Below are 11,321 nucleotides of genomic sequence, written 5' to 3'. Positions count from 1 at the left end.
TCAGCAAATAACTAAAACTCGATGCAAGTATGTGACCGGTGTTGGATGGATCCCGAAGGAAGAGTAGCTGATAATAAAAATTCAAAGATTTAGTGTCGGATAACATTCAATGAGCAACCGCTTGTATTTTAATTGTCTACATAGGCTAAGTTCATAGCCATGCTTGTATTTTCTTTAATTTTATTTCATATTCTTATTTCTGGTCTTATCCATTTCGTATTTTAGGATTAAATTGATTCATTTATATATAAATCACGTTACAAATTCAACTGTAATATTTTACGGATAAAAACTATTTATATTCTTATAGTAAGTCTTCCTCTATAAATAGAGTCAATTGGAATATTTGTCAACTATGTTAGGAGTGGTTTGGTAGGATGTATAAGAATAATGCGGAATAAGGTGTATTAGTAATGCATGTGTTAGTAATGCAAGCATTAGTTGTGCATATATTATTTCTTATCTACTGTTTGGTGTGATGTATTAAAATTATAATGCATTGCATAATTTTTAAGAAAATAGTTGTTTACAAAAATGCCCTCCATATTCTCTAGTTTTAAAGGACTTTAAGGACAATTTTGTCTTTAAGCATACTAATGCATGCATTAATAGCCTTGGTATTACTAATGCCATGGTTTTTTATGCATTACTAATGCATATGATAATACCAAGTATGATGTATTAGTTATACACATGTTAAAAAAATGTATCAAGTAATATATTAGTAATGCATAAAGTTAATGCTTACATTATTTTTTGTAATACCTACCAAACGACCCCTTAGGGTGTAGGACTTCCGTCCTTTTAATTTTAATTTGAAAGGTTTAGTAGACTCATCCACTCGAGAATATAGTTCATTTTGTTATTTTGAGACGGTATTGTTAAAGGAGGCAGAGTTTCTTCGCTCACCTAGGTCAAATTAATTCTTACTCGTTTTAAAAGAAAAATATATTCCTCGAACGTGAAAAAGAAATACTACTAACAAATAAGGGCTCGTTTGATACAATGAATATAGAAATTAAAATCAGGAATTAAATTTAAGATTAGTTCATATTATATTTAATTAGGATAAAATTTTAGTATAACTAATTACGAAATTAGCTATCCCAAAATTATAATTTTTTTACCTTCGAAGATCGAAGAAATAAATTCGAAATAATTAATTATGGAATAACTCCTTTGCCCGCATAAACGTCGTTGAAAATTTTGGGACGTAGGAAATGTGGCCCCCATGAAGGGGAAAAAGTGGGCCCCAGCTGGCACGCCAGGTGATGTAACAATGGACGCCAGCTGTGCACGCTTTCTCCCCCCACCGGCAAATCAACAAAATCAAACAAACTTTTTAAGACATCGGCACTTCCGCCCACCATTTCTTCTCCGGCATTTTCATATCTCTTTCCACTAACCGTTTCGTCGCCGGCGATGTCACGTTTTCTATCAAATAGGGGAGAAACTCAACCACAAAAGGTTCGTTTCGATGACGATACGATTCCCGACGACGGCGAAGTGGGTGGAAATTTGAAGTTGAGGCTCTCCGATAGCAACGTTACGGAAGATCAAGAGCCTTTTATGGGATTCAAAGTCCGTAGAAAAGCTTCTATTCATAGAGACTATTTGGGTGATTATCTTGACGTGCCTTCTCGACCTTATCTCATGAAGATTCTCGAGAAGCAAGGTATTCTAGGATTCTCTTGATTTTATTTTTGGTTATTGTTTCGATTCAATACTAAGGTGAAGTTAATTTGTGGGTTCTTAATTTAACCTCAATGCGTTAAGTTTGGGCTTTTATCTTTGACTTAATGTGACCTGTGCTTAGGTTTTGAATTTCAGCCGCATGTTTCTTGCTAAAGACCTGTTCTTTGTTAACCATGTACTGAATATGAGCATGAAACAGTCGTTTACAAAGTTTAAGGAACTGAGAAAAAACCAAAAATCTGATTTACATCATTTACCTTATCGAGATTACACCTGCAAAAAAGGTTCAAAAGCGTCTTGCGTCCAAACCCCCCTTAAAACATCTCAAGTTTCTCTAACTCCAGATGATCCTAAAATTGCCGCTTAGAATGGTTTGCTATAGTCTTTTGACAGCTATCGAGTATCCAATGACCCCAGCTGATATAGGCTTCCCTTAAGGATTGTGGTTTAGAAACATGTTCTTATATGTCTAGCTGCAGGGTGATACAAGAAAGGCGGTTCATTTTTTCTGCATTTGCGTTGCATAAGTAGCATCTGCTGCTTGGGATGAGACTCTTCTTTTCTCACATTGTCCTGTGTAAGATAAGCCTCCTGTTGAAGTATCAAATTGCAGCATGCTATGTTCTCTGCACATTTGGTTTTCTGAGTAAATTCTGTTGCCAATCTTCAGTTATGCTATTCCTATTAATAAGGAGTAGTAACATTTTAAACACAGCATCTTCTAGTTCTTGAAACCTCTATTGCATTCCTTCACATCACACTGTTTATGTTCATCAAGTTCGAATAACTGATTTGCTTAGAAGGCTGTCAAAAACTATCTTGGTGGAAGTTATCTTCACTTTCAAGACAACAGTTGCTAAAGGAGATGAATATTCAGGGCTATTGTATATGATAACTTGGATATGTCTATGTTATTATGTGGAATTTCTTCGGAGTTGGATGATATATCTATTGGAAACTCAACAAAAACGTTATGTCCAATCTACGGTTAACATTTGAACGAAACAGAACGCATAAACTTTTTCATACAGGCCACCAAACCCCATATTTGTCCGTGTCAAAGAGTAGGTGAAAACTTTAATTCCAGGCCCTTCTGTAGCAAGTGATGCATGAGAGTAGTCGATAGTATCTGCAGTATTATGAAATCAGCTTAGCTTCTTGTGTGATGAGCTTAGCTCCTAGATAGCTAACCAATTAGACTCAAAGTGCAGCTTCAGCTGCAAAAGTTAGCCAACCTGTGTAATTTAATGTGAGAGAATACTGCTTCTTGTGCCCCTTATCAGATTTAACTTGGTGGAATTGATTCTTGTGGATCCTCCATTTTACATATTAAAAATTCTCATTTAGGTTGATCTGTTTGCCTATTGCAGGTGACAAAAAGGTTCTATTTGCAGACAAAGTTCTGAAGTTTACAGGCTCAGGGAAGATGAAGCAGCGGATTCTCCTTATAACTGATTTCGCCGTCTACATTGTAGACCCAGATTGTGGTGCACTTAAAAGGCGGATTGCCCTGGCAGCTGTTGAGAAGCTCTGTCTAAGTGAATTAAGTGATAATTTCTTTGCAATTATTATCCCGACCGAGTATGATCTGCTCATGGCCAGTACACGGAAGACAGAAATAGTAACAACCTTAGTAGAAGCTACCAAGAGTCAATCTGACTATGAACTTGATGTTCTCTTCTCTAATAGGTAACTTCAATGGTGCAATGTCATTTTCTAATTCATATTTGAAGTCCAAATCATTCTTTTAGTTGTAACTCTTAACTAGACAAACTTTTGAGTTGCAATGTGGAAAGACATCTCCAGATATTGTGATAGATTCTTAGGGCAGTGTTGTTGAAGAAGTGTGGATGATAGGGTCAAGGTTTCTATAGTATGAGATAAAGATTGAAGACTTAGAATGTCTGCCTCAATTTTAGGACCTTCTCATATCCCAGCAAATAACTGTCCACCCTCATATGAATGCTCTCAATAGTTTTTGGTATATCGCTTCTAGACTGCTAATATGTCAAACTATCATGATTGTAGATGCTGACTTCCAATTTGACCTCAATTTTTTTCTCTAATCAAGCACTTTCTGTTGTGACCATCTAAGAAACAATGTACGATGTAGACCCATTTTTTTAACGTTTTAGATAGAATATTGAGTTTTTCGAGGACGATACATGGGAAAACTGAATCATATGATGAATCTTAAATCAAAGGAGCACCTTTGTAGGTGATGGAAACGTTGAAATTGCTTGTTCTAGACACAGAAAAAGGAAAAGGGCATGGATTCGGACGGGGTTGGAGCTATGTTATCACATGATTAGAGGTAGATTAGCATGCTATTTTCTCATGGCATCTGGTGGGAATTTGTATACCTTTATTTGACACAGAGATGCTTTCTTGTTTGAAATTTTGGTGCTAAGAACTGTGATATTATACACATTTCAATTAACACAGATTTCATATGACATGATCAGTCTAGCATTTGGGACTGCTATGTAATGCTTGTTGCTCGTGATTATATATTTTGTCTTTAGTACACATGCTGCTTATTTTCCTCCACCTCTACCTTGGGTATTTTTTGTCATTTCCATTCCCTTTAGGTTTTTTTCTTTTAATTACCTAATACTTATATTGTTTCATAATCTTAATCTTGTAGGTTTGAGTACAATGCATCTTCTGTACTCGTTAAAGAAGTTCAATTTGAGGAAGTTGAAGGTTGGTTATGGTTTTATGGCATTTTCTGCATTCTTTCTGTATTACTAACTTTTTCTGCAAATTGTGGTTGGGCTTAGTTTGGCATCTGAACTATTTCTCTTATGCTGCGAGGTTTTTTTCTCTTCTCAATTTCAGGGGGTGTGAAAACAAGAATTTTGCGGAAATGAGCAACCCTTAGTGTGTAATGGTCTAAGAACATCAACTGCTCAATAGCGTGCCTGCAAATGTGTGTCTTGGTGTTTGACAATGGGGAGCCGGTTGTATAATTCAATGTGGAAAGGTGATCGATTTTTACTTATCAGAGAACAGAGAAGTAAAAGGGACAAATTGTATTATTTTTATCATATGAGCTAGTTTCATTGCTCTAGCTATGCCTGCCTGCCCATTTATATAGCTTGTTGCCGTGTTGTAAATCTTTAGAAGTTTTCTCCTTTTCGTTTATTTTCTATTTTTTTTCTTCTCCAGCTTTATTTTGTAAGTTTGTAAATTTCCCAATTTATAAGATGAGATTCTTTGGTGGCTAAAATAGTTGGAAAGCACAAGTTATACAATAGTTTCTGCACCTAAGGGTAGATTGACTTAAACCGCACTCCCTCCGTCTCATAATATGTGTTGTGGTTACTAAAAATTGTTGTCTCAAATTATTCGTAATTTAGAAGTTCAAGAAAAAATTGATTATATTTTTTCTGTTTTACCCTCAATAATTAATTGCATTCACATTTAGTAAAAATATGGATAATGTCATTCATAGAGATGGCACATAAATTGAGAAAACATTAATAAGGGTATAGTAGTGGAAAACTATTCTTTTAACATAAGAGAATCACGACACACATCATGATACGGAGGTAGTATAAAACATGGAAGGAGGAAACGACCATTGTGGATTTCATATATTACAGTAACAAGACAGCCCATTTATTGAAAATAAATAATGCAGGCAAGTTGATATTTTAAAAGAGAAAATAGGTAAGAGTGCTCTGGACGTAGGAGGCTTCTTTAAGGCACAGCAATGGCTGATGAAATGTATTACTTGTACGTTCAGCATTCTGAAGTCTGTGCAACCATGTGCAAATTGATTCCATTACAATAGTTGTGCCTGTTTGGCTTGTACTCGCAAAATTATTTTCTGATAATTTAAATATGTGACTATTTGCTAATTGATTAAAATAATCAATCCTGCTGAAGTAATATGGTAATACCGTCTACCATCTCTATTTACTAAGTAACTAATTAGGGGTCGTTAGGTTTAAAATCTTGAATAGTAATACAGTCAGGCCTCTCTAATTTCCATGTTATGTTATAATTATGTTCTATATAACAACACTTTGTATAACATCCAAAAATATTCGGAAGGTTTGACTGTATATACTCAAGGTTAGGCACAAGTTATATACCGACAGAAACTGTATAAACATAAGACATGGCCGTTGTGGATTTAATATAGTGCAGAAACTAGAAAGCCTACTCGTAGTAAATAATGTAGGGTCAACCACTATCATCTATTGCAACTGGGGATTTCAGTACTGCAAAAGTGGCCCTGCTCCAAATGTAGAACGGACCACATACAAATTGATGTTTAAAGAGAAAACTAATGACTGCTACAGAGATAGAGCGGAACACGATTTTCTCTAAGGAGATTAAACTACGAAGAAGTAAACACGTCAAGAAGTCAAAAGAGATTTAATATATAATATATACATTTAAAACAAATTGAACTATGTAAATGGTGTAATTTTCCAGCCAAGAGATGTCAATTAACTCCCTTTGAAGAAAGATAGCTCCGCCCCTGAGTAGAAGCCTATTTTTGCGCCCCAGCAATTACTACTATGGAACTGTAATACAATGTAGCATCAACCAGCCCAGCATATTATGAAATCTGCCCTACCATGTGCAAATTCATTCCATTACAACTCAAAGGTACCTGGTATATTTTTCCGGTTTGGTTAATATTATCAAAGTTCTGACTGATTGATTAAGTAATGATTGATTGATAATTGATTAAAATAATCAATGCTTTTCAAGTACAGACACTTTGGTATTAGCATAAAAATTAGTAGTACTAATTTTCTTGTATTAACCACAGACTTAATGAAGTGGTTCAGGATTGAATCAGTTATATTGAAAAAATCTAAATCAAACAGACCGATATACTTTTCTGCGAACAAGCCTAAAAGGAGAGATCAAGAAGAGAGAAATTAACTATTTAGCATCCCTATTCAATTTAGTAGCTGAAACAATATTTGGCAGAAGCTCAAGAAAGGAAATCTAAGATGGAAAAAAAAAACTCAAAGAATTACCAGCCATGTCTTTGAACTCGTAACAAAGAAACAAATGGACGATAGACAACAGTAACTAATCTCTAAATAACAAGAAATATCAGTGTATAATAGAAGACGACCTTATTTCAGTCATCGGTGGTGTCAGGTTGGGAGTAGAACCTTCAGAGGATGGCCGAGTCCCTGTATTCACTCTTCTAACACCCTCTACCATCTTTACTACTTGCGACATTTTTGGTCTCTGGTCTGGCATTCTGGCTACACAGGTCAAACCTATTTGTAACATCTCCACCATTTCTTCTTCTATATTAGGATACTTCAAAAGCTCCACGTCAAATACCTCTGCAGTCCACTCCTCACGAACGACAGAATGTACCCATCTGACTAAGTGGACAACCTCATTCGTCCCTGTGGCATGTATAGGTGATTTTCCGGTGAGAAGTTCAAGCAATAGGACTCCAAAGCTGTATACATCGGAGGCTTGGGACACTTTTCTTGAATCTGTAACTTCTGGGGGTTGATAACCTGCAGCCCGCATGACCGGTGGAACAAGTGGACTCATTATAGTTGCCAAGCCAAGATCAGAAATACAACCGAACCCTTGGGAGTTGAGGAATATGTTTGAGGATTTTATGTTCCCGTGGACAAGCTTTCCCCCTGTCTGTCCGTGTATATGAGCAATGCCTCTAGCTGCACCAATGGCAATTCGTAGTCGGCTATCCCAGTCTAGAGGAATCCGATCAGCAGACCTCTTTGCTGCAATTGGAAAGTGCATTAGATATATACTGATAAGAATACTTGAAAGAACCAAATTCTTGGTGGTGATTATTTATGATTAAGAAAATGTTATTGTGAGATCTCATATGCCTTATTTATACTCTTCCTCAAAATTCACATACTATGTGGTGCAAGGGATTCCCAGCATCTTGTAGAGAAAGAGTATGTAATGTAGAATTTGAAGAAGAGTCTATGATTTTCACACCTAAGACACTATCCACCTAACAAAGATGAGAGTCGACTATTTTGCCAAAGCAAAGTTCTACTCAGGGCATTATTTCACTGATATATTTATCATAGAAGCCAACAGTGAAAACCTCTCAACGAACAGGATATTCTTGAATTTTGACAAGTTAAAACCAAAATTGCACTTAAACTGGACCTAAAACTGGCAATTAATATTATGACTTTAGGATGCTTATGCTGTCCTATAAGCTACTGATGATAAAAACTATCAATGAGGATTACGACAGCACATACTCCATCCTGGTGGATTCAATGCTAATTGGTATTACAGTTAGAATTAGCCTGCAAGCAGGGGAAAATGCTGAAAAATTGCAATGTTGCACAAGACACATGACTAGAAATGATCTGCACTATCTTTTTGGCCCTGATAATCAATTCTCTAGGGATTGGTTCAGGAACAACAAAAGCAAGATTAGCAGAAATTAGGTGGGTGATTAGCATACCATGCAGCATTACAGATGCACTCCCTTGGCTGTAAAAATCATAGACCATGAGCTTTTCTTCTTTGGAATAGTAGTATGCCCTAAGTGGAGCCACATTCTCGTGCCTGATATTGCCAACAACCTCCATCTGTTGCTCGAAATCTTTTCTTCCGACACTCTCCTTCAACCTCTTCACCACAACTGTTGTAGAATCCTCCAAAGCTGCCTTATACGCAGTGCCAAACGTTCCTTTACCAAGCACCTCCGCTGAAGCTCTCAACAGATCTTCAAGGTCAAATGCGAGATTACAACCCTCAAAGAATACAAGATTCCGTTCTCCGTGCTGACTGCTGGAAGCTCCCTTCCTAACTGATGCTTCTTTCTTGACTGATTTCTCTATGGTCCCATTTTTACCCTCTTTCTTCGAATAGCGCATAATTAGCACTGCAGCTATTAACAAGAAACCTAAAACACATCCTCCAATTACGATCCCAAGTATTGCAGGTTCACGGAGTTTTAAAGATTTCTTTTTTGGTGGGATACTTGGAGGAGGAACTGGAGGAAGTGAAGGTGATAAATTTGCAGGAGAAAGCCGGTTACCAGCAAAAGCTGAACCAGGAAATCTCTGAAGAGAATTGGGCACATTTCCAGTGAAGTCATTGTTGGATAGATCTAATAGTTGCAAACTAGGGAGATTGAGATCAGGAATATTGCCAGAGAGTGAATTATTAGCAAGAACCAAAGCAGTCAAATGAGTCAAGTTTGAAACTGAAGAAGGTATACTCCCACTAAAATCATTATATGACAAATCCAAAACCGAAAGGCTTTTCCAAGCAGAAAAATCAGCAGGCAAAGAACCATTAAAGTTATTGGACTGAAGATACAGAGAAGTCAAATCTCCAAGGTTTGCAAACTCAGAAGGGAAAGGTCCACTAAGACTATTAGACCTCAAACTCAAGATCTGAAGAGCAGATAAGCGGCTTAGAGTGTTTACAGGAATCGAGCCGCGGAATCCAACTCCAGGTAATCTAACTGCTATAATTCTTGAATTATCATGATTACAAGTGACTCCAGTCCAAGAATTGCAAGCAGAAGTTTGCACATCCCAATTCAGATAGCGAGAGTGGTTAATGTTATCAAGGAAATCAAGAAGCGCTTCTTTGTCTTCAAATGGTTCACTGCTTGCTAACCAGAACAGAGTTGAGCAGAATAAAACTGACAAGAAATGGAACTTTGCGCCCATCTTTTCCTCCTCTAAACTAAATTACAGAAGTATCAACTACTAGTAACGACCCCCCTTCATCTGAAGATATAGAAGAAACGGAATCAGAGTTAGAAACGGCATAATGTTCATTATTCAGTATAAATAATTACCATTAAGAATCAGAGAACCGTTTTTAGCCATAAATATACAATTTATAAGGTAACTAATGTTACGTAGACACTTAAAAGACTTATTTTTTGGTCAACCAAAGCGAACTAATAGAGAATAGCTAGAGAAAAGCAAGAGTTTGGTACAATTTCTGCTCACATTTACTGACTAATAATTCTTCTTCAACTTTTTTTCCCGAGTCTTCTATTTGAGCTGCTAGAAAAAGAAAAAAAGGAAAAAGGAACTAACAGGCATTTCGTGTTCTTCACCGATGTCCAAGCATATACACTTAAAAAAGATACTAGAATTTTCAATGTTTCTTGATCTTAAAGCAAAGAATGCAGAATTTGAAATGTCGGTAATAACAAAAGAACATTGGAATGAACCTGAATATCAATACCCATGTGGCCAAATAGCATCACACGGAGAGTAATTCCTTCTCAGATAGCTTTCCCCACAAAATTCAGCCAAGATCAGAACTTGAATAGCAGTTATCAAATTTAGCTTTACTGGGGGAAAAAATCAAACAGCTGGAAGAGTAAACGGAAAGGAAGGAGTAGATGAAGGGTACAGTAGAGGAAAATGATGGAAATAAATGGGGCAATTAGTAGCTTTGGACAGAGGAGGAGAAAATGATTAAATGAGGAGGAAAGGGGGTAGGAGACAGAACAATAAATGATCGAGAGCAGGTTGAAGAAGAAAGCAAGCAACAAATAAAGAATTTGGTTTTGCAAAGAAAGCGAAAAGAGTGGGAAATGCACGTGCAGACAAAAGCGGAACTACTATGAACAAGTTAACACTTAAGTAACTACTCTTTTTAACAATCTATACAACAATACTGATAGTGTAGAAAAAGGACTAATGGGGTTGAAGAAGAGGGAAGTGGGGGAGGTGCACGTGGTGCCAGTGGGGCAGCGCAGGGAACACCAGAACAGCATTATCCACCATTTCCGCCATTTTTAAGCTGCTCGCTCAATAAAGAAACACACGTTACAATTGAGAAAATTAAAGGAAACTTACCACCACGTCCCCCATGTTAGTAAAATCTAATTGGGTGGAGCTTTATTTGGTGAACAGAGTGGAATACTGCATTTTCACCTGACTCATGACTTACTCTTAGGTGATATCTTGGTTCTCATACAGACAAGTATGAGACATTTCATTTTCTTTGTGACAAACATAACTTGTGTCAAAAATATATATTACACTTAATTGGCAAATGTTTTAGTGGTCCTGTTTAATTATACAAGAATAAGTGTAGGTTGCTTACGTTACACCCTTTGGGGCGCGACCCTTTTCTAAACCCTGCGTGAATGTGTGATGCTCTTTAATGTGTCACTCCCAAAAATAATAACCAATATAATATATATATATAATATACATTTTTTAGCTAGCGAATATAATTAATTTAGCCCCGCCAATCAATTTTATATTTTACCAAAAAATTTACGTATCATCTTTACTGAATTGATATGTGTGTGGGCAGCTGGTCTCGTTTTGGCATATGCCCAAACGAGAAGCATGTGTGTCAAAAGAAAAAAGAGTGTTACTACATCCTGTTACATGTATTAACAAACAAACGGTTCATAGATTAGTTGAAATGCATGGTTCGAACACTACTACTATATTAAAACAGTAGCAACTTTATGTTATTTTTCTACTATTTAATACAACAATTTGAGTGCATTTTTAGTTCTTCCCTAAATCTATATATTTCTAATTTTCTATATATTATTAAAAGAAGTGGGGTTGCTCTGATGGTAACAACCTCCACTTCCAATTAAGAGGTTGTGAGTTCGAGTCACCCCAAGAGCAAGGTGGGAA

The 11,321-nt window shown here is 36.5% G+C and overlaps 2 protein-coding genes across 4 annotated transcripts; one reads left to right on the top strand and one right to left on the bottom strand.

The window, feature by feature from the left end:
- The first annotated feature begins 1,310 nt into the window (after positions 1 to 1,310).
- Positions 1,311 to 4,927, top strand: LOC104243417 (uncharacterized). The gene is made up of 4 exons (XM_009798595.2): positions 1,311 to 1,675; positions 3,066 to 3,384; positions 4,343 to 4,401; positions 4,537 to 4,927. The coding sequence occupies exons 1-4, from the start codon at positions 1,423 to 1,425 to the stop codon at positions 4,566 to 4,568; spliced, it is 663 nt and encodes a 220-aa protein (XP_009796897.1). The 5' UTR covers positions 1,311 to 1,422; the 3' UTR covers positions 4,569 to 4,927.
- Positions 4,928 to 6,584: 1,657 nt separating this feature from the next.
- On the bottom strand, positions 6,585 to 10,664 carry LOC104243419 (probable inactive receptor kinase At4g23740). Of its 3 annotated transcripts, none has more exons than XM_009798597.2 (3): positions 10,518 to 10,664; positions 8,147 to 9,428; positions 6,585 to 7,436 (listed from the first exon to the last, which is right to left on the bottom strand). In XM_009798597.2, exons 2-3 carry the CDS (start codon positions 9,366 to 9,368, stop codon positions 6,781 to 6,783), a joined length of 1,878 nt encoding a protein of 625 aa, XP_009796899.1. In that variant the 5' UTR covers positions 9,369 to 9,428; positions 10,518 to 10,664; the 3' UTR covers positions 6,585 to 6,780. The 3 variants fall into 3 exon arrangements, with proteins under 3 accessions (XP_009796899.1, XP_009796898.1, XP_009796900.1); XM_009798596.2 differs by lacking the exon at positions 10,518 to 10,664 and adding an exon at positions 9,884 to 10,511; XM_009798598.1 differs by lacking the exon at positions 10,518 to 10,664 and adding an exon at positions 9,657 to 9,868.
- Positions 10,665 to 11,321: the final 657 nt, after the last annotated feature.

Source organism: Nicotiana sylvestris, chromosome 3 (genome assembly GCF_000393655.2).
Source record: "Nicotiana sylvestris chromosome 3, ASM39365v2, whole genome shotgun sequence".
Taxonomy (NCBI): domain Eukaryota; kingdom Viridiplantae; phylum Streptophyta; class Magnoliopsida; order Solanales; family Solanaceae; genus Nicotiana; species Nicotiana sylvestris.
Note: the sequence above shows the minus strand (reverse complement) of the source record. Positions and strands in the feature narration are given on the sequence as shown.

Coding starts and splice junctions, on each gene's coding strand:
- LOC104243417 (XM_009798595.2), top strand. CDS start 1,423: ATGTCACGTTTTCTATCAAATAGGGGAGAAACTCAACCACAAAAGGTT. Junction 1,676..3,065: donor GAAGATTCTCGAGAAGCAAG/GTATTCTAGGAT, acceptor TGCCTATTGCAG/GTGACAAAAAGGTTCTATTT. Junction 4,402..4,536: donor TCAATTTGAGGAAGTTGAAG/GTTGGTTATGGT, acceptor TCTCAATTTCAG/GGGGTGTGAAAACAAGAATT.
- LOC104243419 (XM_009798597.2), bottom strand. CDS start 9,368: ATGGGCGCAAAGTTCCATTTCTTGTCAGTTTTATTCTGCTCAACTCTG. Junction 7,437..8,146: donor TGCATCTGTAATGCTGCATG/GTATGCTAATCA, acceptor TTCCAATTGCAG/CAAAGAGGTCTGCTGATCGG.